Below are 25,197 nucleotides of genomic sequence, written 5' to 3'. Positions count from 1 at the left end.
CTATGCCTTTTCTTTTTGTCTTACCACACTGGTTAGGACCACAGTATTGCAGAAAGAATTGTTTTACCATTAAGAGGGATGTATGCAGTAGGTTTTTCTTAGTTCCCTTCTATTTCTCACTTGCTGAGAATTTTTATCATAAGTGGGTACTGAAAACTGTATTATCAAATACTTTGTCTATCAAGATGAGCATAAGATTGCTTTCCTTTTTTATGTAGTGAGTTACATGGACTTTTTAATGCTAAGCCATTTTGAAATTAAAAAAAAAACTGGGTTGTGCTGTGTTACCATTTTTACCTATCTTTGAACTTTATTTGGAATTTTTGTTTGTGGAGTTTACTGGACTGTAATTGTTCTTTCTTACAGTCTCCTTGTTAGAATTTGCGTTGGAATTATCTGACCTTATAAAACAAATGGGGAAATGTTCTTTTATTCTGTTCTGTAGGAGAATTTGTGTAAGATGAATATTATTTCTTCCTTAAACTTTTGCAAGAATTCTCCAGGGAAGAAATCTGAACTACAAACTCTTTTTGTGGGAAGACTTTTAGTAACAGATTCAATTTATTTAACAGATACTGAACAATTCAGATTTCCTGTTTCTTCTCTTAGCAGTTTCAGTGAGTTCTTCAAGGTATACACCCATTTCATGTGTTACCAAGCTTAAAGCTTTCCTTAATATACTCTTTATCCTTTTAGTGTTTAAAATATAGTCAGTTTCCATTTTTCTCTCCTGATATTAGTAATCTCTGTTTTTCCCATTTTTTTCTCACTGGGAGTATATAAATTTTATTAATAACTTCAGAGAACTAGCCTTTGGCTTTGTAAATTGCCTGTGATATATATTTGTTTCATAATTTATTGATTTCTCTTCTGGTCTTTTTTTGTTTGTTTGTTTCTGTTCTGTTTGTTTTTTAGGGCTGCATGTGCAGCATATTAAAGTTCCCAGACTAGAGGTTGGATCAGCCTATGGCGTAGCCACAGCAACGCAGGATACGAGCCTCTCTGTGACCTACGACAGCTCACAGCAATGCCAGATACTTAACCCACTGAGCAAGGCCAGGGATCAAACCCACATCCTCATGATTACTAATGGGGTTTGCTATTGCTGAGCCACAGTGGAAACTCCTCTCTTTTGGTCTTTATTATTTCCCTCCTTCCACTTTCTTAAAGTTTTTGTTCTTTTCTGATTTCTTTAGTTTGAGAGTTTAGATCATTGTTTTTCAGCATTTCTTCTTTTGAATGTGTGCATTTTAAGACTGCACATTCCCTTGTTTGACAGTGCTTTGAGATAGCAAATAAGATTTAAAACTTGTGTCTTCAATATTAATTAGTTTTAAATGTTTCTAATTTCTTTTGGAACTTCTTCATTGACTGATGGGTTATTTGATAGAATATTGTTTTAACTTCAAAAAGTTGAGGATTTTCTGTTTTTAGTTATTGATTTCTAACTTAATTCTGTACAGAGAATATTATAAAAGATTTTGAATTTTTATTTTTTTAATTTTTTGTTATTTTTAATAGGTATTTCCCCAATACAATTTTTTTCTACTGTACAGCATGGTGACCCAGTTACACATACATGTACACATTCTATTTTCTCACATTATCATGCTCCATCATAAGTGACTAGACTAGTTCCCAGTGCTACAGAGCAGAATCTCATTGCTAATCCATTCCAAAGGCAATAGTTTGTTAACCCCAAGCTCCCAAACCACCTCACTCCCTCCCCCTCCCCCTCGGCAACCACAAGTCTCTTCTCCGTGACCATGATTTTCTTTTCTGTGGAAAGGTTCACTTGTGCTACGTATTAGATTCCAGATAGAAATGATATCATATGGTATTTGCCTTTCTCCTTCTGACTTACTTCACTCCATGTGAGAGTCTCTAGTCCATCCATGTTGCTGCAAATGGCATTATTTTGTTTCTCTTTTTAATGGCTGAGTAGTATTCCATTGTGTGTATATTACCACATCTTCCTAATCCAATTGTCTGTCGATGGACAGACATTTGGGTTGTTTCCATGTCTTGGCTATTGTGAATAGTGCTGCAATGAACATGCGGATGCATGTGTCCTTTCAAGGAGAGTTTTGTCCAGATATATGCCCAAGAGTGGGATTGCTGGGTCATATGGTAGTTCTATGCATAGATTTCTAAGGTACCTCCATACTGTTTTTCATAGTGGTTGTACCAGATTACATTCCTACCAACAGTGCAGGAGGGTTCCCTTTTCTCCACACCCTCTCCAGCATTTGTTATTTGTGGACTTCTTAATGATGGCCATTCTGACTGGTGTGAGGTGGTATCTCATGGTAGTTTTGATTTGCATTTCTCTAATAATCAGTGATGTTGAGCATTTTTTTTTATGTGCTTGTTGGACATCTGTACATCTTCCTTGGAGAAATGTCTATTCCGGTCTTTCGCCCATTTGTCAATTGAATTGTTAGCTTTTTTGCTGTTGCGTTGTATAAGTTGTTTGTATATTCTAGAGATTAAGCCCCTGTCAGTTGCATCATTTGAAACTCATTTCTCCCATTCTGTAAGTTGTCTTTTTGTTTTCTTTTTGGTTTCCTTTCCTGTGCAAAAGCTTTTCAGTTTGATTAGGTCCCATTAGTTTATTTTTCCTTTTATTTCTGTTGCTTTGGGAGACTGACCTGAGAAAGCATTTGTAAGGTTGATGTCAGAGAAGGTTTTGCCCATGTTCTCTTCCAGGAGTTTGATGTTGTCTCGTCTCACATCTAAGTCTTCAAGCCATTTTGAGTTTATTTTTGTGCATGGTTTGAGGGTGTGTTCTAGTTTCATTGATTTGCATGCAGCTGTCCAGGTTTCCCAGCAATACTTGCTGAAAAGACTGTCTTTTCCCCATTCTATGTTTTTGCCTTCTTTGTCAAAGATTAATTGACCATAGGTGTCTGGGTTTACTTCTGGGTTCTCTATTCTGTTCCATTGGTCTGTACGTCTGTTTTGGTGCCAGTACCACACTGTCTCGATGACTGTGGCTTTGTAATAGTGTCTGAATTCTGGGAGAGTTATGCCTCCTGCTTGGTTTTGTTCCTCGGGATTGCTTTGGCGACTCTGGGTCTTTTGTGGTTCCATATAAATTTTTGGATTGTTTGTTCTAGTTCTGTGAAAAATGTCATGGGTAATTTGAGAGGGATTGCATTGAATCTGTGGATTGCTTTGGGTAGTTTAGCCATTTTTCCAACAGGAGCATGGACTATCTTTCCATTTCTTTGCATCCTCTTTAATTTCCTTGATTAATGCTTTGTAGTTCTCAGCATTTAAGTCCTTTACCTCCTTGGTCAGGTTTATTCCCAGGTATTTGATTTTTTGGGGTGCAATTTTAAAAGGTATTGTATTTTTATATTCCTTTTCTAATATTTCATTGTTGGTATACAGAAATGCGACTGATTTCTGAATGTTACTCTTCTGTCCTGCTACTTTGCTGAATTTGTTGATCAGTTCAAGTAGTTTTTGTGTGGAGTCCTTAGGGTTTTCTATACATAGTATCATGTCATCTGCATACAGTGACAGTTTTTACCTCTTCTCTTCCAATGTGGGTGCCTTTTATTTCTTTTGTCTGTCTGATTGCTGTAGCTAAGACTTTCAGTACTATGTTGAATAATAGTGGTGAGAGTGGGCATCCCTGTCTTGTTCCAGATTTTAGTGGGAAAGCTTTCAGCTTTTCTCCACTGAGTATTATATTTGTTGTGGATTTGTCATAAATGGCTTTGATTATGTTAAGGTATGTTCCCTCTATACCCACTTTGGTAAGAGTTTTGATCATGAATGAATGTTGGACTTTGTCAAATGCTTTCTCTGCGTCTATTGATGCTCCCGGGGCATTTGGAAGTTCCCAGGATAGGGGTCAAATTGGAGCTGCAGTTGCCAGCCTACGCCACAACCACAGCAACACCAGATCTGAGCCACATCTGTGACCTACACCACAGCTCATGGCAATGCTGGATCCTTAACCCACTGAATGGGGCCAGGGATCGATACCACATCCTCATGGATACTAGTTGTGTTCTTAACCAGCTGAGCCAAGTGGGAACTCCTGTCCTCCTCAGTTTTAATGTATGCAGCCAACTGATTATATTTAAACGCTTCCATAAATAATCTCAGATATTTTCTGGAATAGGTTATGTAAATAAATATGGACTCATTATGCTGTAATCTGATTATCTTTTTGTCTTAGAATGTGAATTTCTCAAATCCAGGAATGATAGTTTATTCAACATCTTTTTTATTCCCAATGTAGTATATAGTAGGCATGTTTATCAAATGAGGTAATTCTAACTAGTGAAGAATAATAGCAGTGGACATTTTCAAAATAAGATTGAAAGGTGAATCAAAGAATCATACTCATTTCTTTTTAAAAAGTCACCTAATGACTAATATCTAATGATAGTAGAGTTTTAAACATCTAAGAGCTTTACACTCAGAGATATAGAGAGCAAATTAGTGTTACCAAATGGGGAGAGTGAAGGAAGGAAGGGTGAAATAGGTGTAGGGGATTAAGAGGTATTAACTATTCAGTATAAAGCAAGCTATGAAGATACATGGTACAACATGGGGAAAGAGCAAATATTTTATAATAACTGAAAATATTTAACATTTAAAGCTTTAAAAAAAACCTTTAAAACTGTGAAAAAATAAATTTAAAAAATCTAATAGCTTAAGTAATAGAATTTGCTCTCTTTTGAATGGAGTTATTCTAATTGAAATTTGCTGTAAGAATGGAAAAATTAAAAATCATGTCTTTCAGTGTTTGAATTAAAAAAGATTGAAGACTGAACTAAATAAATATATAAATATATCTTTATTGAAATATAGTTGATTTACAATGTTGTATGAACTTCAAGTGTATAGCAAAATGTTCAGTTACATATATATATATAATTATATATGCATATATAATCTTTTTAGGATTTTTTTCATTATAGGTTATTATAAGATATTGAATATAGTTCCCTGAGTTAATCTTTATTATTTATGTATTTAATATGTAGTAGTGTGTATCTATTAATCCCAAACTCCTATCCCTACCCCCAAGCCCCCATGTTACCTTTGTTACCTTAAGTTTCGCTTTCATGTCTGTGAGTCTACTTAACAAATACATTTTTAATATTTATCTTCCCAAAGCAATCTATTTGAATTTTCTATTTTATAAAAAATAATATTTCACAAAAGTAGTTAAAAATTCTAAAATGCATACTACTTTGAAAATACAAAACTTGAAAATTTATGTAATGTACACATTTTGTTTTTGCTAAATTGAATTATTATCAGTTTTCTGCAATGATGGTAATTGTCCTTAAAAGAAGATAGAGGAGTTCCTGTTGTGGCACAGCGGAAACGATTCTGACTAGGAACCATGAGGTTGTGGGTTCCATCCCAGGCCTTGCTCAGTGGGTTAAGGATCCACTGTTGCCATGAGCTGTGGTGTAGGTTGCAGACGCGGCTCAGATCCAGCGTTGCTGTGGCTCTGGTGCAGGCTGGCGGCTACAGCTCTGATTGCACCCCTGGCCTGGGAATCTCCATATGCTGCGGGAGTGGCCCTAGAAAAGGCAAAAAGACAAAAAAAAAAAAAAAAAAAAAAAAAAAAGGAAGAAGAAGATAGGATAACAATTTCCCCCAAATATGAAAATTTAACGTTTATTTTAAAATTTGAAAATATCTCTTAGTATTTGTAATTATAAACCTAAATCTTCTGTTATATAGCAGGCAAATTGATATTAAAATACAATTTAAAATTTTAATAAATGAAAAAAAACACGAAACAGGAGTTCCCACTGTGGCACAGTGGGTTAAGGATTTGGCATGTCTCTGCAGTGGCATGGGTTCAATCCCCACCCTGGTGTAGTGGCTTAAGGATCTGATTTGAATCCTGGCCAGGAACTTTGCATAGGTCATTGGTATGACCCTAAACCCCTCCCCCAAACCAAAAACCATCTGTGTCTAAAATTTGAAGAAAATACATGAATTTATATAATGCATGGAGAATGTGATTTTTGGAGGAAAATAGGAGACTGAGTATTTACAATTAATAATTAAAATTCTAATTAAAAAATTTTTAATTTAAATCATATATTTTATAGTTAGGGCTAACATTGCCACTTTTCCTTTTATGCTATGCTGTCTTGAGTATTTTTGGCAGGCCAACTGGATCTAGTTTTTGTGTGTACATGTGTTTGTGTGTGTATGTGTTTATCAGAAACTGTGAAGCTTCATTTTCCTAGCGTTTCTGGTATTGATAAACCCTTATTGCTCTGTATTATGTTTTGTTTGTTTCTTTGTTTTTTGCTTTTATGGCTGCACCTATACCAGGCTAGGGATCAAATCAGAGGTGCCACAGACACAGCAATGCCAGATCTGAGCTCAGTCTGCGACCTACACCACAGCTCGTGGCAATGCCAGATCTTTAACCCACTGAGTGAGGCCAGGGATCAAACCCATGTTCTCATGGATACTAGTCAGATTCATTTCTGCTGCACCACAATGGGAATTCCAAGTATTCAGTTTTTTAAAACATCAGTTTATGTACAAGGACTCAAAATATCTGCCTCTTTTTTGTGCTTAAATATTTTTAAGTGTAATGATGATGCTCTAACAAGAAATGGAATGTGTGCTAAGTTTAATAATTTTTGTATAAGTCAATTCTGTGTTAAATAGTGTTACATATATATATATATATATATATATATATATATATATATATATATAAAACCTCTTTAATCCTCACAGTAATTAGGTAATTGATTACTGAAGAAACTAATTAGAGCTGTACCTGCCTGCCTACACCACAGCCACAAGCAACATGGGATCCAAGTCACATGGGTGACCTACACCACAGATCACAGCAACTCTGGATCCTTAACCCACTGAGCAAGGCCAGGGATTGAACCTATGTCCTCATGGTCAGTCAGATTTGTTTCCACTGAACCATTATGGGAACTCCTGGATGGAATATTCTATAAATATCTGTTAAGTCCATCTGGTCTGATGCATCATTTAAGGCCTGTGTTTCCTCGCTGATTTTCTGGCTGGATGACTTGTCCATTGCCGTAAGTGGGGTGTTAAAATCCCCTGCTATTACTGTGTTATTGTCAATTTCTCTTTTTAAGGCAGTTAGCAGTTGCCTTATATATTGAGGTGATCCTGTGTTGGGTGCATATATGTTTACAATTGTTACATCTTCTTGGATTGATCCTTTGATCATTATGTAATGTCTTTCCTTGCCACTTATATAACATTCTTTATTTTAGAATCTATTTTGTCTGATATGCGTAGTGTTACTCCAGCTTTCTTTTGATTTCCATTTGCAAGGAATATTCTTCCATCCTCTCACTTTCAATTTGTATGTGTCCCTAGAACTGACATAGGTCTCTTGAAGACAGCATATACATGGATATTGTTTTTGTATCCATTCAGCCAGTCTGTGTCTTTTGGTTGGGGCACTCAGTGCATTTACATTTAAGGTAATTATTGATATGTATGTTCTTATTGATGTTTTGTTAATTTTTTTTCTTGATCTTTTTTCTTCCCTCCTTTTCTCCTCTCTTATGTTTTGATGACTATCTTTAGTGTTGTGTTTGGATTACCTTTTCTTATTTGTGTGTTTATCTTTTGTAGATTTTTGATTTGCAGTTACCCTGAAGTTTAGATGCTGGAGTCTATATGAATGCAAGATTGTTTTAAGTTGTTGGTCTCTTAATTGCAAGTGAATCTCCAGTGCCCTGCATTTTTACCCTCATTTTCTCATGATTTCTGATTTTGGTAGCATTTTTGTGTGTGAATGATTTCCTTCCTTTACTTATATATTTGCCTTTACTGATGAGCCTTGTCATTTGACATATTTTTGTTTCCAGTTATGGCCTTTTCTTTTCCACCTAGAGAAGGTCCTTTAGTATTTGTTTTAAAGCTGGTTTAGTGGTGCTGAATTCTCTTAGCTTTTGCTTATTTCTAATGCTTTTGGTTTCTCTTTCAAATCTGAATGAGAGCCTTGCTGGGTAGAGTAATCTTGTTTGGAGGGTTTTTCCTTTCATCACTTTTAAGTGTATCATGCCACTCCCTACTGGCCTGCAGAGTTTCTGCTGGAAAATCTGCCGATAACCTTATTGGGGTTCCCTTTATGTTGTTTGTTTCTTTTCCCTAGCTGCTTTCATTATTTTCTCTTTGTTTTTAATTTTGGTCAGTTTGATTAACATGTGTCTCATGGTGTTCTTGCTTGGGTTTATTTTATATGGTACTTGTGCTTCCTGGATTTGAGCAATTCCTTTCCCATTTTAGGCATGTTTTGGGCTATTATCTCTTCAAATATTTTTTCTGTCCCTTTCTCTTTGCCTTTTGTCACCCCTGTAATACAGATGTTGGTGCATTTAACATTGTCCCAGAGCTCTCTTAGACCATCTTCATTTATTTTCTCTTTTCTGTTCCACATCAGTGATTTCCACTAGTCTGTCTTCCACCTCACTTACTCGTTCTTCTGCCTCCTGTATTCTGTTGTTGGTTGCTCCTAGTGAATTTTTTATTTCAGTTATTGTATTTTGCATCTCTGCCTGCTTAATCCTTAAATCTTGTACTTCTTTGCTCAATATTTCTTGCAATTTATCAATCTTTGCTTCCAGTTTACTTCCAAATCTTGAATTATCTTCACTATCATCAGTCTAAAGTCTTTTTCATGGAGGTTGTTTTCTTGCTCCCCTGAGTCATAATCTTTGCCTTTTCATTTCATATAGATTTTTGGTGTGGTCTCCTTTTTGCAGACAATAGAGTTGTAGCTTCTCTTGCTTCTGATGTCAAGCTCCCTTGTGGCTGAAGTTGGTATGGGGGCTTTCTGTAGGCTTCCTAATGGGAAGGACTGGTGGCTGCCCACTGGTAGGTGGAGCTGATTCTTATCCCTCTGGTGGATGGGGATTTTTCTATGGGTGAAATTAGAGGTGGCTGTGTGCTTGGGGGAGTTAGGCAGGCTGTTTGCTGATGGGTGGAACTATGTTCCCTCCCAGATTATTGTTTAGCCTGGGGCTTCTCAGCTTTGATGGGTGGGGCCAGATTTTTCCAACATCACCATGTCCAGAGGAGCACACCCTGATGATTATTCCCAAGACCTTTGCCTCGAATGTCCATACCTCACCATCAGCCACAGTCACCCCCCCATTTTCCCAGGAGATCCTCCAAGAACTCAGTCAGGTCTGACCCAGATTCCTGTGGAGTCTCTGCTTTGCCCTGGGACTCAGTGCACATGAAAGCCTGTGTGTGCCTTTTAAGAATGGAGTCTCTGTTTCTCCCATCCCATGGAGCTCCACTGGCCTTCAATGCCAAATGCTCTGGGGCCTCCTTCTCCCAATGCCAGACCTGACATGGGGCTCAGAACTCTCACTCCTATAGATGAGTTGCTGTGATACAGTTACTGCCCACACAGCCGGTATGGGGTTCCTTATATCGTGTAATTGCCCCCCCTGCCATCCTGATGTGGCCTCCTCTCTGTCTTCTGGAGTAGGTTATCTTTTTTTGATAGTTTGTAGTCTGTTTGGTTGAATGATGTTCAGCAGTTGGTTGTGTTTATTGATGTTTTTATGAGAGAAAGTGAGCTCCAGTCCTTGTACTCTGCTATCTTAATCCTGTCTCTGCTACTTTCTACTTTTAGATAATTTTTAAAAAAGATTTTAGGGCTGCACCCACAGCAATGAAGGTTTGCAGGCTAGGGGTCAAATCAGAGCCTCAGCTGCTAGCCTTCACCAGAGTCACAGCAACGCCAGATCTGACTGCATCTTTGAACTACACTACAGCTCAGGGCAATACCAGATCCCTAATCCACTGAGCAGGACCAAGTATTGAACCTGCATTCATAGATACTAGTCAGGTTTGTTTCCACTAAGCCACAATGGGAACTGAAACTATTTTAAAACATTTCTCTCTTTCCTTTTGATTTTTATATTGAGTGAAATTTTTAAAAATGATACATACACCCTATACGAAAAAAGACTTTTGAGGGAGTTCCCATTGCAGCAAGAAGAAACGAATCCAACTAGTAACCGTGAGGTGGTGGGTTTGATCCCTGGCCTCGCTCAGTGCCTTAAGGATCTGGCATTGCTGTGAGCTGTGGTGTAGGTCGCAGATGCAGCTCAGATTCTACGTTGCTGTGGCTGTTGTGTGGGCCAGCAGCTGTAGCTCTGACATGACCCCTAGCCTGGAAACCTCCATATGCTGCAAGTGCAGCCGTAAAAAGTGGGTGGAAAAAAAAACAACTTTGGAGTTTCAGGGAACATATTCCAGAGAAGATGGTTGGAACTTTTTCTTCTGTGTTCTGATGAAACTTCATTTATAGAAACAGGCAATTGTTCGGATTTGGCTTGTTTGGCAGTAATCTGTAGACCCCTGCTAAACAGATAGGTGAAAAGTATTTTTTCTGTTTATAAAAGAGATTAAAATTACAGAAAATAAAAGGGAACCACATGCTGGTTGGGAATTCTTAACTTGCATAAAACTTGAAAAAAATGAAGGAAAATGGCTGATTGAAAAAGATATGAGGTTTCTGGTATAAAATATAAGAAAAGAAATAAGCCTTCCAATGAACAGATATCTGGACTGTGCTCATTATCATCCATAATCACTATTTCACATTACATTTGAGGTGGGTTGTATCATCTCTCTTGGCAACTCCTTGTTGATTATTAATGATGGATATTATATTCATGGCAGAGGACAGTTACCTCACCCCTTGATAAAGAGTGCTAGAAATAAAAGGAACCCTATAAATTTGGTGTGAAGTAATGGAAAGACTACTCTATCACACTTTGGATACTTATTTTCTATTTAATAATTTCACTCTTATGAATGATTGTAACTTTTCTGAACCCCTTTTAGTTTTGAAATAGGATTCTAGAAACTTTTATGTAGTTATCTTCAGGTATAATTCCATGTAGAGGGATATAACAGTATAGATAATAAAATCTGTTTTTTGTGAAATTAATTTTTTTCTGAAGCATATTTGGTATATGGTTAAAATTATATAAGCTTGTTGTAAAGAGATGGGAATACATTTCTTTACTACTCAACTGCTCTGTATATATGTGAATACATATGTGTAGATTACTAATGCAGGACCTTAAGGATGAAAGTCTACTTTTTAAATGGTTTCTTTCTAATAAGGAGTGTAGATATTTTAAAAAGGAATTTTATTATTCTTAAAATTTACCTTTTGTCACATTTTTTTTTGCTTTTTAATTTTTTGTTATGTTATAAACCTATGAACTGTGGAAGGAATTAATTTAATATAGTTGTAAGGAAGATTTCTTTTTGTCTTTTTGCCATTTCTTGGGCCGCTCCCTCGGCGTATGGAGGTTCCCAGGCTAGGGGTCAAATCAGAGCTGTAGCTGCTGGCCTACACCAGAGCCACAGCAACGCGGGATCCGAGCCGCATCTGCAACGTAGCTACACCACAGCTCACGGCAACGCCGGATCGTTAACCCACTGAGCAAGGGCAGGGATCGAACCCGAAACCTCATGGTTCCTAGTCGGATTTGTTAACCACTGTGCCACGACGGGAACTCCAAAGAAGACTTCTTAAACATAGCTTTGATAACCATTTCATTTTCTTAGTATGTTGCCAAAAGGATAAAGGTTGTCTGCTTTCTTAAGCTGATGGTTTTAGTCACCATCATTCTTTCTTACTCCTTTCTCTCTTTTTTTTCCATTTTTTTTTTTTTCTAGACTGCACTTGTGACATATGGAAATACCCAGGCTAGGGGTCAAATTGGACCTGCAGCTACCAGCCTACACCACCACTACAGCAGAGCCGCATCTGAGCCTTGTCAGTGACCTACACCACAGCTCATCACAACACTATATCCTTAACCCACTAAGCAAGGCCAGGGTTCAAACCTGCGTCCTTGTGGATAGTAGTCAGGTTCATTACCACTGAGCCATGACAGGAACTCACTCTTATTACTAAGGTAACAAAAATTTCCTTTGGACATTGAAGGTGGGAAAGAGTCTTCTAAGACAGAGACATTTCAAAAAAATGCACTTAATTAAAAGATCCTTTATGTAAATTTCTGATTTTTTAATTCTTATGTAAAAGCTGTTACTTAGACTTGATTTGGTATTTTTAGATATTCATCAAATTGTCATTTAATTATTTTAAAATTTAGTCTTCTTCGGGAAATAGATGACTAATATTAATGTCATCATTATCAGGAAATAGCTCAGCATCTGTGTGATATTTTTTGGATGTATTAAAATTCTTTTTACAGATTGATTTTTATAAAGAGTCTTAGTTACTGTATTATGGAGGAAGAGATTCCCACTATTCTGGCAAAATGGAGCTAGCCACATGACTCTAGAGAAGTGAATGTTGAGTGGGAAGACTCAGCTAGCTATAAGCAAAACATGGACTCTAAGGAACTATTTGCCTTCTGAAGTTTTGGGTTGTGTTATCAGGCAATAAATAATGAAGCAATGCCAGGAGACATAATTTTTCTTCATTATTAACCTTATTATAATAGAAATTATTTAAAAGGCGTTCTTGGGAGTTCCTGCCGTGGCTCAGCAGTTAATGAATCTGACTGGCATCCATCAGAACACAGGTTTGATCTCTGGCCTTGCTCAGTGGGTTAAGGATCCAATGTTGCAGTGAGCTGTGGTGTAGGTTGCAGATGTGGCTTGGATCCTGCATTGCTGTAGCTGTGGCATAGACCAGCAGCTACAATTCCAATTTGACCCCTAGCCTGGGAACCTCCATATGCAGCAAATGCAGCCCTAAAAAGCAAATAAAATTTAATTAATTAATGAAAAATAAAAGGGCTTCTTACCTTTAAAATATCTTCATGCTTGGAAATAGCAAAAGCTGCATCTAATGATGTGCTTTGGGATATTTGCACTTTGCTTTTGTTTCAGTTTTTAGTCATAGACTGAGTTAAAACTATTACAGTGCTCTGAGATTTACCATTTTAGGTTTTTGTCATGCAGATAATATCTTCCTTTTTTCTTTTTTTGGTCTTTTTAGGGTTGTACCTGTGGAATATGGAAGTTCTCAGGCTAGAGGTCGAATTGGAGCTGTAGTTGCCAGCCACAGCCACAGTAACACCACATCCGAGCTGTGTCTGTGACCTACACAGCAGCTCACAACAACACTGGATCCTTAACCCACTAAGCGGGGCCAGGGATTGAACCCCCATCCTCATGGATACTAGTTGGGGTCGTTACCACTGAGTCACAGTGGGAACTCCAGATAATGTTGTCTATAGAAGATAATCTATACTAATACATAATATAAAGACTCAAATTTCAGAGTTCCTTGGTGGTCTCAGCAGGTTAAGGATCTGGCATCGTCACTGGTTTGATGCAGTGGTACAGCTTCATTCCCTATCTTGGGAGCTTCTACATGCTGTGAGAGTGGCCCCCAAAAAGACTCATATTGGAGTTCCCGTCGTGGCTCAGTGGTTGACGAATCCGACTAGGAACCAAAAAAGACTCATATTTTATTGACTACTAATAGATTTGTGTATGGCTCTTGATGCTACAGAAATATATTTGTTACTCTCTGTGGCTTTTTCTTCCCATTACATTTACAACGAACGTTTGTTAGGTAATTTTGTGTTATTCCTGGAGGACAATAGTGACAAAAGTCTTATCAGACTGTTACAGGTGGAAATTGAGTTCTACCTTCATTTTTTTTTTTTTTATGAAATAAGCATCCTCTTATTTTTTATCGTTAAGTTTAATTATCACTTCATTTCACCTATGTACATTACTGTCTTAGATGCTATACTTTTCTAAAAAGGTAGATTACTTTGTCACTATTGTTTTAATAATATTTATACTAACATTGTAATGAGTTTATTTTGTTTGTAATTAATCTGTAACGTAGTCTTCACTTGGCACAGTTCCAATACTGACTGTTTTTTTGTTTTGTTTTGTTTTGTTTTTTTAAGGGCCGAACCCACAGCATATAGAAGTTCCCAGGCTGGGGGCTGAATCAGAGCTGCAGCTGCTGGCCTTCACCACAGCAACACAGGATCTATGCCTTGTCTGCAACTTACACCACAGTTCATGGCAATGCCAGATCGTTAACCCACTGAGCAAGGCTGGGGATTGAACCCATGTCCTCATGGATACTAGTCTCTTTTGTTACCATGGAGCCATAAAGGGAACTTCAATACACACTAATTTTAGTTGCTACAATTTAGTTAAATAATACCAATCCTACAACCAAATGGTTCTGATTTGACTACCATTGTATATTAACTATGAGTAATTGCATAAAATAAAATTTGAATGCTGTCTCTTTAGTCCATGGATCACTGTGTAAATAAGAAATGCACATCATGTTTAGTGACCAAACACATCCCTTCTTTCAAAATCTGTCTAGGATGGGTCACTACGCATCTGTTAATAGTTCATACACAGAAATCAAAACCTGTAGTTGTGGAGTTCCTCTCGTGGCACAGTGGAAATGAATCCAGCTAGGAACCATGAGGTTGCGGGTTCAATCCCTGGCCTTGCCATGAGCTGTGGTGTAGGTCGCAGCCACGGCATTGCTGTGGCTGTGGTGTAAGCTGGCAACCGTAGCTCTGATTCGACCCCTAGCCGGGGAACCTCCATATACCGCGGGTTCAGCCCTAAAAAGAAAAAAACAACAACAAAAAAACCCTGTAGTTATATTGCTTTCCTGCCTCCTGGTTGTAAACCCTCATGCCATTTCATAAAAATGCATAATTGAAAGACTGAATTGGCCAAGAAAGATGAAATTGTGGCAAAGAAATACAGTCATTGCTGGAAGTGAAGTTTGAATGGAACATAAATGGAGTCATAGAAGAAATAGTTATCATGGGAATGTTGACATTGCTGCAAATAGATAATTTAGATATTCAGCCAGAGGAACTTACTGAAGATGAACATAATGATATAAATAAGTAAAGTGGTTGTGAGGGAAAGGATATGAAGATGGCCCAGAGAAAATGATTTAGGAAATCTCTTCTCATTATAGGTCCTTTCAGAGATTTTCACAACTTTGAAAGTGCAAAGGATAAAATGTTGGAAACTTATTATCCAAACTTAGAAAAGAATATGACAGTTTGCCAGGTGTAGAAAACATGCTCATTCATGTTTGTTATACAGTGAGAAGAAAGCAAGCACTGTTCACACTACTGTTGATTAGTTTTGTACAAAGAAGTTTCTTTTTTTCACAAAAAAATTTCTTCTTTAAAGATTTGTAAAAAATTGTAAAAGTTTTTCTGCAATGAAGATTATTAGTATTGCTGATGTTTTAAATTACAGTGTACTAAATAAATATTTGACTAATTTTTTCCATTTCCCTATATATTATAGCCAGCAGTGAGAAATTTTTAATCTTTTTTTTTCCTTTTTAGCTGCATATGGAAGTTCCCAGGCTAGGGGTCGAATTGGAGCTACAACTGCTGTCCTACACCACAGCCACAGCAACACCATATCCAAGCTGAATCTGCTACCCACACCACAGCTCACAGCAACTTTGGTTTAAGCCACTAAGTGGGGCCAGGGATCGAACCCATGTCCTCATGGATGCTAGTCTGATTCATTACTGCTGAGCCACAGTGGGAAATCCAAAAATTTTAATCTTTTGACAAAAATTTCATAAAGTCATAAAACAGTTGTAATTTTTTTCATTGATTATTAAGATCACTCTGCATCATTTCAGCTAGCAGTCATTTATGTGGCCCTGACCTATTATACAAAGGGAGGACTGTCTGTATTTTAAACATTTCTCAGTTTTACCATTGTAAAATTGATAGATATAACTCATATAAACAGATCTCTCTATATTTTCCTTTATACTTGTCTCCTGTATTTTTTGTCCTGCTTGAATAAGCATCGCAGGTAAGCCTAAAAGCTAAAGAACAGTTTGCACTCTATTTCCTTCGTAGTTTACATTTCTAACTTTTTGACAGCTCTCATTGTTATCCCCTTCTCCTCATACCCTTTTGACTAGGCTTGCTTAGGCACTGTGGTATCACCCTTTGTAGGGTAAGACTATAAAGGGATAGCCTGAGGGAATCGCTAGGGGCAATAGAACTGTTCTAGATCCTGATTTTGGTGCTGTTTACACAAAGATATACATGTTGAAAATCATAAACTTTTTTTTTGTCTTGCTGTGACATTAGCTTTAAAATGTTTCCTTGCGATTCCTTCAAAACAGGTCTTAAAAATAAATCAAGAAGTACTTACTGAGTATATTGTTCAAGGCATAGTTCTACATGCTGAGGAAAATAAAGACATGCAGAAGATATGCTTCTGCCCTGAAGGAGTTTATTTTCTAATAAGATAGAGACAGACAGCACAAATAACAGCAGTCAGGTAAACTGTAATCCTCTCTTAAGGGAGATACAGGTAAAATGCTACTTTGTGCTAGGAATATGTAGGAGGATAATTCTTCATTGAAGATAAGGCTCTTAAGCTGAGTCCTAGAAAGTACATTGATTTTTGGCAGTCAAAAATAGAGACAAAGGACGTTCCAAAGAGAAGGAAAAAGAGCATGCTTTATAGAGTTATGTTTTCCTATTACAGCACATAAAAACTTTGAAGCTACACTTCATGAATACTTACATCCTATTGTATTCAATTTTGTACTCCAAAACTCCCTTAAAGTGTTTTGGTCTGATGCTCAAACCTCTGAACAAGTAGTATGGCTTTGGATTTAATAATTTAGGTCATTTTTTTATTCTGATTTTAATGGCTGTGTGGAGAGTGAGCTATTCCTAAGTCTTAATGTAGTCACCACAGATAGCAAATATATACATGAAAAGCCTGATATTTATGTAAAATTTTCTGTTTACAGAGTGAATTTGAGTAAATAGAGTTGTCAGAATGTATAATCTTATCAAATATTTCTGTAATACTTCACCAAATTACTTTCCTCTGATTTGTCCTAATTAGGTGAATGAATCAACTCTACTTAAAAGCAATAATAATCTCCTTTTTTTCATAGGTTTTCTGTGAAGACCCTGATTGATCGATCCTGCTTTGAGACAATTGATGATTCTTCTCCTGAATTTAATAATTTTGCAGCTATTTTGGAACAGATTCTAAGTCACCGGCTAAAAGGTAACAGTGCTAATGTATTAATTTTTCTTCCAACAGTTCTTTTATTAACCAGCTTGAAATTTTAGAAATCATACAATCTAGTGTGATTTAGATAGCAGCCACACAGCATCTTGAGAAACATAAAAATGATTTTAGAATGCCTGATCTTTTGGCTTATGTCCCTGGTAAAGAACCTTTATTCTTGGAAATATATCCATTTCCAAGATGCATTAAAATTGTTGAATATATTGAATGTCACATACAAGAAGCAGAATAATTTTCTGTGTGTAATTAAAAGCCTAAATTAAAAGGATACCCATCTTCAAAGATTACTGGATGGTATTTTAATCAATTTACAAAGAAGCCCCCAGGATTAAGGTTTTTGTGCTTAATTTTATCTTCTTTAAACTCAGAATCTTTGGAGTTCCTGTCGTGGTGCAGCGGAAACCAATCCAACTAGGAACCATGAGGTTGCAGGTTTGATCCCTGGCCTTGCTCAGTGGGGTAAAGATCCAGCGTTGCCATCAGCTGTGGTATAGATTGCAGGCACGACTCAGATCTTGCGTTGCTGTGGCTGTGGCGTAGGCCGGCAGCTGTAGCTCTGATTAGACCCCTAGCCTGGGAACCTCCATATGCTGCAAGTGTGGCCCTAAGAAAAAATTAAAATTAAAAAAGCAAAAAAATAAACTCAGAATCTTTGAAAAAAATTTTAGCAGTAATTAGGTTAGAAAAAGAACTATCTAAAAGAGATGCTACTTCATCTGTTTAAAAATAAATCAGTGAGTACATTTATGTCAGAAACAAATCTCTTAAAATAAAAGGGATGATGGAAGCTGTGTTCTTTCAAAATAATAAAATATTTAAAAATTAAAAATAAATATACAAACTTAGGGGACTTGGAGAACAGACTTGTGGTTACCAAGGAGGAAGGGGAGGGAATGGGATAGACTGGGATTTGGGAGTTAGTAGATGCAAACTATTGCATTTGGAGTCGATAAGCAATAAGATCCTGCTCTGTAGCACAGGGAACTATATCTAGTTACTTATGATGGCACATGATGGAGGATAATGTGAGAAAAAGAATGTATATATATATACATATATATGTGTATATATATGTATGACTGGGGCACTTTGCTGTACAGCAGAATTGAAAGAACATTGTAGATCAACTATAATAGAAAAAATAAAAATCATAAATTAAAAAATATAAATTATAGTTGATAACATCAAGAAATATTATGTAGTATGAATCTTAGTAATAATAAGTAATAACTATCACATTAATTTTATCTTGTTTTCCCGAAAGGAAATTTGATCATTTGATATTTTCACTTAAGTTTTTATTATGTTTATGGTCTTAATGGTATAGTATTATCAAATAAGTAATCTGCTTTGGTAATATAATTTATGAGAATCTCAAATTTATCTGAAGATTAATTCTGTTCTGTGCTTTTTGATACCAAAAGTATCAAGTTTTACTATGATTATTAAATCAGTGGAACAGTTCTGTGGACTTAAAACAAACAGTTGAGTTTAATTAAATGGGGAAACAAAATCTGAATTCATTCAGCCCTTTGCAATTTAAAATGGAACCCATAAAATCACCGGTGCTTTTCTGTTAGAAGTTGGTTATTCTGTATTTAAGAAGGATTTTTTATTATTTTTGCTCTTCTGTATTTTTTTTCTTTTTTTTTTTTTTGTCTTTTTAGCTATTTCTTGGGCCGCTCCCACAGCATATGGAGGTTCCCAAGCTAGGGATCTAATCGGAGCTGTAGCCGCCGGCCTACACCAGAGCCACAGCAACGCGGGATCCGAGCAGCGTCTGCAACCTACACCATAGCTCACAACAACGCCGGATCGTTAACCCACTGAGCAAGGGCAGGGACCGAACCCGCAATCTCATGGTTCCTAGTCGGATTCATTAACCACTGCGCCACGACGGGAACTCCCTGTTCTGTATTTTCTAAGTTTTCTGTCAATATGTTACCTTTTATGAAAAAATAAGTTTTTCTAAAAGCAAAGGGTCTGAAAGTATTTTGAAATAATGTTATGGTTATTATATTATGTGGTGATCATATTTTTATTTTTATTGCCATATAATTGATTTACAGTGGGTTAATTTCTGCTATTTAGGTATTTTTTATTTTATATATAAATTTATGAATATTTAAAAACATATGTAATACAGTAGAGCTTGATATATGTCAATGTTCTTAAGTGTTTTATCATAAGATCTCAATTTCCTTGATTTGGTATACCAGTCAGTATGTGATTTGCTCACAAAAAACATAAACAATTACAATAGAAAACAGGCCATTTGAGATTTCCATGCCAAGTGATTAGACAGACTCACTACCACATAAGTAGATCTCTCCTGCATGTCTTTGTGCCGTCTTCTGAGTCATGCCTTAGCACAACATAGGACATAGACTTTTAGACTTATTTCTATATCGTGAGTGTTATTTCTGAGAAGCCAGTGAACTACTGTGTTGAAAATAGAATCTCTATTTGATTTGTAGATAAGAATTCTGCTAGTATGACAAAGACAGTAAGAAAGATGATTTGGTAAGATTTGTGTGAATTTTTTAAGCTAGGTAAGATTAATAATTCAAAATACGCTTTTGAAAAAAATTTCCTATAGATGAACTGTTGTGGTCACTGTTATTCATATAAATATGAATCATGAAATTATCTGTAACTTTCTAGATGAGGCATTTTATTAAAGAGTTGAGTGTCTAGAAACTTTCGTGTAGTATTTCTTATTTTTTGGCATTCTAATTTGTAGCAAATTGCTTTTAGTTTTGGAGAAGTTTATAATTATTTTGATAGTACCCTGTGTTCACTTAAAATTTAGTTATATAACAACTAATTTTTCCAATGTTTTTCTTGATAAAAGTAAAAATTTTAAATATGTAACTTCATAGGTTTATAAGATTTACTTTTCTCTAACTACTTTTTATTTCTGAAATAAAGGGGCATTTCATTTATCACATTTTTTTAGAGAAAGATAAAATCTGCCCATAGGCTAATATAGGCTGTGCTAATAACACAAGTAATATGGAAAGCTTCATTCATTCTAAAAATCCCATTACTGAAGAAAAGGAGGCTTTTTAAATCACATATAAATCACATAGTAATCTTGTTTGCAGTAATTCCTTAATAACATGATGATCTTACTTTTCTGGAATATAGCTGACAACTAAGAATTTAAACTATACAGGAGGACTGCATAATCATCTATGGATTACTTACAATACTTAATACAATGTAAATGCTATTTAGATTAGTTGCCAATACCTAGAAAATTCAAGTTTTGCTTTTTGAAACTTTCTGGACTTAAAATTTTTTTCACCCTCAGTTGGTTGAATCCATGGATGCAGAGGGCCACCTGCCTTTAGTTCAGGCTGCTGTTAAAGAATGAAGCAAAAGCTCCATCAGTGAATACCTGCTATTATTTTCCACACTAATGTCAGCTACTTGGTCCTCTTTTGTGTCCCTAATATATATATATTTTTCATCTTTCTAGGTCCACACCCGCAGCATTTCGAAGTTGCCAGGCTAGGGGCCAAATTGGAGCTGCAGTTACTGGCCTACACCACAGCCACAGCAACACGGGAGCTGAGCTGCATCTGCAACCTACACCATAGTTCAAGGTAGTGCTGGATCCTTAACCCACTTAGCGAGGCCAGAGATTGAACCTGAATCCTCATGGATACTAGTCGGGTTGATTACCCTTGAGCCACAACAAGAACTCCTTGTGTCTCTAATATTGATTGTTATTTTTCTCTTTGCCAGAGATTTGTTAATTTTATTATTAGTCTTCCAAATAACTAATTTATGGCTCTGTCGATCATTTGTACATGCTAATGGCATTATTAGTTCCTCTGTTTTATCTTCTTTGAGTATATTCTGTTTATACTGAAATCTGAGCAGATTGCTTTTCAGTTTTCTCTTCAAGTACTGCTTTGGCTACATTTACAAATTTGGATATGTATTATTTTCACTATTACTCATTTTCAGATAATTTCTACTTTATATTATTATTTCTTCTTTGGCTTATATGATATTTGGACATTTATTTTTAATGTTTCTGAAAGTAGGAACTTTTACCTTTTCATTTTTACCTCTATGTTGATTGAATTATGGTCAGAGAATTTGGTCTGTGTGACAGATTTATTGAAACTTGTAAGATTTGCTTAATGGCCTAGTTTATGATTAGTTTTAGTAAATGTTCCATATTCAGAAGAATGTGTATTCTGTAATTGTTGATTATGTTTTTCAGATGCCAGTCACATTTTTGTCAGTGTGATCTAGTAATAACTTGGAAATTTTAAACTGTTTTTCTGAATGGGTTATTCTTATATATGTATATTTTTGCTTTCTGTATTTCGAGTCTATTTTGATGCATTCAGTTTTAGGGTTTTAATACATGCCCTTGTTTTCTGTTTGTTTTTTATTTTTGACCTCTTGAGGTTTTTTTCCATGTGTTTGCTTTGTTTAAAAGTGTACTTATTATATTTTATCAGGCATTTCTAATTTTCTCTTGCTCTGTCTGGGGAGGAAAAAGATTTTCCTAAAATTCTGTTTCCCACTCCATATAGAGATTCTTGCTCTCTGTAAAGAAAATTCCAAAACTTTCTCTTCTTTCTTTGAAAGTTATCATTGGTCTTTGTTTTTGATTTCATTGAACAGTTAAACTTAATGGTCAAAGCATGTAAAGTTAGGTAAAACAAATCTGGCACCAAGTATAAGTATTCATGAGTTCCTTTTAGATAGTCTCTATTTTCATGTAATTTAAAATTTTTTAATTAAAAAGTAGACATATATATAGCTGTATATTATATGTTATAATACATATATTATATACAATCATTGTATAATATATTCATATATATGTAATACAGTATAATGTATTTTTTAAAGTTTAGATACCCTTTTTTTCCTATATCCTTTTTTTTTTTTTTTAAACATAAATCCACCCATTTCTGTCCTCTAGCCCTGGCTTTGAATTACTTTTTCATTCTTATAGATACAGCATTATTTTCTGCTTGACGACGAGGTCTACTCCATTGAAATATTATTTGAGTAACTATTTCAATTTCTGGTTCAGTTGCACTCTTCCTTCTGTTTCCTCTATTCCTTTCTACCCAGTTCTTTTTTTTTAAATTTTTTTTTATTTTTGGACCACACCATGGCATATGGAAGTTCCCAGGCTAGGAGTCAAATCGGAGCTATAGCTGCTGGCCTATGCCACAGCCACAGTAACATGGGATCCAAGCTGCATCTGCAACCTGCATTGCAGCTCACGGCAGCACCAGATTGTTAACCCACTGAGCAAGGCCAGGGATTGAACCCAAATCCTCATGGATACTAGTAGGGTTCATTTTCACTTAGCCACGGTGGGAACTCCCTTTAGCCACTTCTTAATAAGCTTTTCCCACAGGTGGTTTTTCTCCTTTCTTTTCTATGTATTACTGCATTCTAAGCTCATCATTTTCGTTTTTCTTATCTCTGGCAAATTTCCTAAGAAAACTTCCCTTGTTTTTCTACTCTGTCCTTTTTCAGACAGCATAGATAATATTTGTCTTATATCTTTTAGTATACTGTATACTTTACCACAATATTGCCTTCAAAATTCAAAAAGCTAATTGAACCTATGACACCCAGTGAAGATGGAGTAAGTCCACTATTGCCCTAACTCTGTCTCAGTATGCTTGGGCTGATAAAACTAACTGCCACAGAATGGGTGGCTTAAACAACAGAAATTTATTTGTCACAGTTCTGGAGGTTGAGAAGTCCAAGACCAAGGTGCTGGCTAATTCATATTCTGATGAGGACTCTTTTCCTGGCTTGTAGATGGTTGCCCTCTTGCTGTGTCCTCACATGGCAGAAATAGAGAGTGAGAGTGCTCTCTGATGTCCCAGGTTATAAAGACACTAATCCTACTGGATCAGGACCCTACCCTTATTACCTCATTTAACATTAATATCTCCTTATCGGCCCTATCTCCAAATATAGTAACATTGGCTATTAGGGTTTCAGCAAACAAGGTTGGGGAAACTCAGTTCAGTCCAGAGCACTCTTCCACTGATTGTAGCTAGATCTCTGGACACAATACCAAAAGCAACTACTTACGTACTTTGGAAAGTCAACAGTAGCAGCTAGGTTGGGAAGAGAGATCAAAATTTGAAGAGCCGTCCTAGACGTGAGTGTCTTATGTATTTTTTTCTCTCCTATATTTTCATCCTTAACCCGAGGGGCCCTTGGTCCTTAATTATACTAAGGATGCAAACAACAAAAGCTCCAACAGTAACCTTCTTTTTCTGGTCAGAGTATCAGGAAAAGGAGCCCCTGTCAGCCCGAGTCTACTGGGGCTTCCCATTTTATTCTTTTTTCTTTTCTTGCTACTTCCCCTCAAGAGCAACTTGAGTTGCCCAGAATTGTGCCATAGTGTGGGAGGTTAAAACTCGGAAAGGAAACTTTTTATTAGTCTAGAGGTGTTAGGAAAAGGAAGGACCTGGTAGCTGGAGCGTATTTCAGGGAAGAGAATGCTGGAAAACAGAATGCCCTAATTCTGTATGATAATGACCAGCATAAGTTCTGGCTTCACAACCAAGAATGTGAGGATTGAGCTAGGATACAAACCACCACCCAGTCCCAGGGTAGCATATACATGGGTTCAGCCCAAAGAAGCATGCTAAGTTTTTACAAACTGGACTTATATTGGAACTTGTGCCCACATAGAGCAAGAAATAACTTGGCTCTCTGAATCTAACTGGGTTGATTGCCTACCAAAACAAAACAAAAGTCAATACATTTTAGGGGATTTTAACAACATTTAGAGTCTAAAGCTAATACTTTAAACATCCAGTATAAAACTTAGTTATGGAGTCCCGTCATGGCTCAGCACTTAACGATCCTGACTAGGATCCATGAGGATGTGGGCTCAATCCCTGGCCTCACTCACTGGGTTAAGGATTGGCATTGCTGTGAGCTGTAGTACAGGTCAAAGACGTGGCTCAGATTGCTATGGTTCTGGCATAGGCTGGCCACTGTAGCTCCGATTCAGCCCCTAGCCTGGGAACTTCATATGCGACAGACGTGACCCTGAAAAGCAAACAAAACAAAATAAAACAAAAAACCCTTAGCTACATCATAGACAAAGAACCAGAAAAAATATGACCAGTCGTCAGAGGAAAAGACAATCAAAGATGTCGGTCCCAAGGTGGGTTATCAGGCACATATGTTAAATCAACCATTATAGCCATGCTCCATGGTGTAAGGTTACTACTCTTGAAATGAATAGAAAAATAAAATTTATGAATTGAGAAATAAAATACTTATAAAGGTCAAAGTGAAATTTTAGAACATTAAACTATCTGAAATAAAATGTTTACTAGATAGGTTTCTATAGCAGAGTGGAGATAATAGAGCTGTGTATGAATTTGAAAATAAGATCAATAGAAGTTACCCAAACTGAAGAACCAGAGCCTCAGATACCTGTTGGACAATAGCAGAAAGTATTTACATCATTGGAATCCCAGAAAGAGAGGGGGAAGAGATTGGTGCAGAAAATATATTTTAAAAAGTAAAGCTATAGGTTCCTGGGTCTGAGAAAGACATTACAGATCCAAGAAGCTTAGCAAACTTCTGAAAAGGCAAATCCAAAATTAAGCACTCCTAGATACATTGTAACCAAACTTCTGAAAGTGAAAGATTAAAAACCTCAAAAAGCAGAGAAACCTAGTACATTGTGTATAGGGAACATTTGAAATGACTGAAGGTTTTTCATTAGGAACCGCAGAAGGCAATGGAACAATAGCTTAAAATTCTGAAAGAAAAGAACTGCCAACTCAGAATTGTATGTCCAGTGCAAACATACCTCAAAGATCAAGGCAAAATCAAGAAATATTCAGACAAAGGAAAACTAAGCATTGTTACTAGTAGACCTGGTCTAAAAGAAATGAACAAGAGTCCTTCAGACTAAAGGAAGATGATACCAGGAAATTGAGAACTTGGTGAAGGAAGAAGGAGCAACAGAAGTAGTGATTATCTGAGTAAATATAGCCTATTTGGGGGTGAGGGGGGAGTTCCCTGGGTGGCACATCAGGTTAAGGATCCAGTGTTGTCACT

The 25,197-nt window shown here is 36.4% G+C and overlaps 1 protein-coding gene across 17 annotated transcripts in view; it reads left to right on the top strand.

The window, feature by feature from the left end:
* The window catches only part of RUNDC3B (RUN domain containing 3B), a 294,945-nt gene that overhangs the window by 152,181 nt on the left and 117,567 nt on the right, over window positions 1-25,197 (top strand). For 16 of the 17 annotated variants that reach the window (XR_014815985.1, XR_014815984.1, XR_014815983.1 and 13 more), the window contains exon 2: window positions 16,967-17,082. Coding sequence is in view for 9 of the 17 variants with exons in the window: in XM_021102523.2 (XP_020958182.1) it covers window positions 16,967-17,082 (116 nt within the window). In the remaining 8 variants the exon portion in view is untranslated. Of the gene's footprint in view, window positions 1-16,966; window positions 17,083-25,197 lie in introns of those variants that run through there. The other variant, XM_084977270.1, reaches the window with a different exon arrangement.

The sequence above is a fragment of the Sus scrofa genome, chromosome 9, assembly GCF_054392235.1.
Source record: "Sus scrofa isolate SSC_HxYL_T2T_F1_AM1 chromosome 9, Sscrofa_HxYL_maternal_Yorkshire_Landrace_v2.0, whole genome shotgun sequence".
Taxonomy (NCBI): domain Eukaryota; kingdom Metazoa; phylum Chordata; class Mammalia; order Artiodactyla; family Suidae; genus Sus; species Sus scrofa.
The sequence above is the reverse complement of the archived record's forward strand: the minus strand, read 5'-3'. Positions and strand labels throughout refer to the sequence as shown.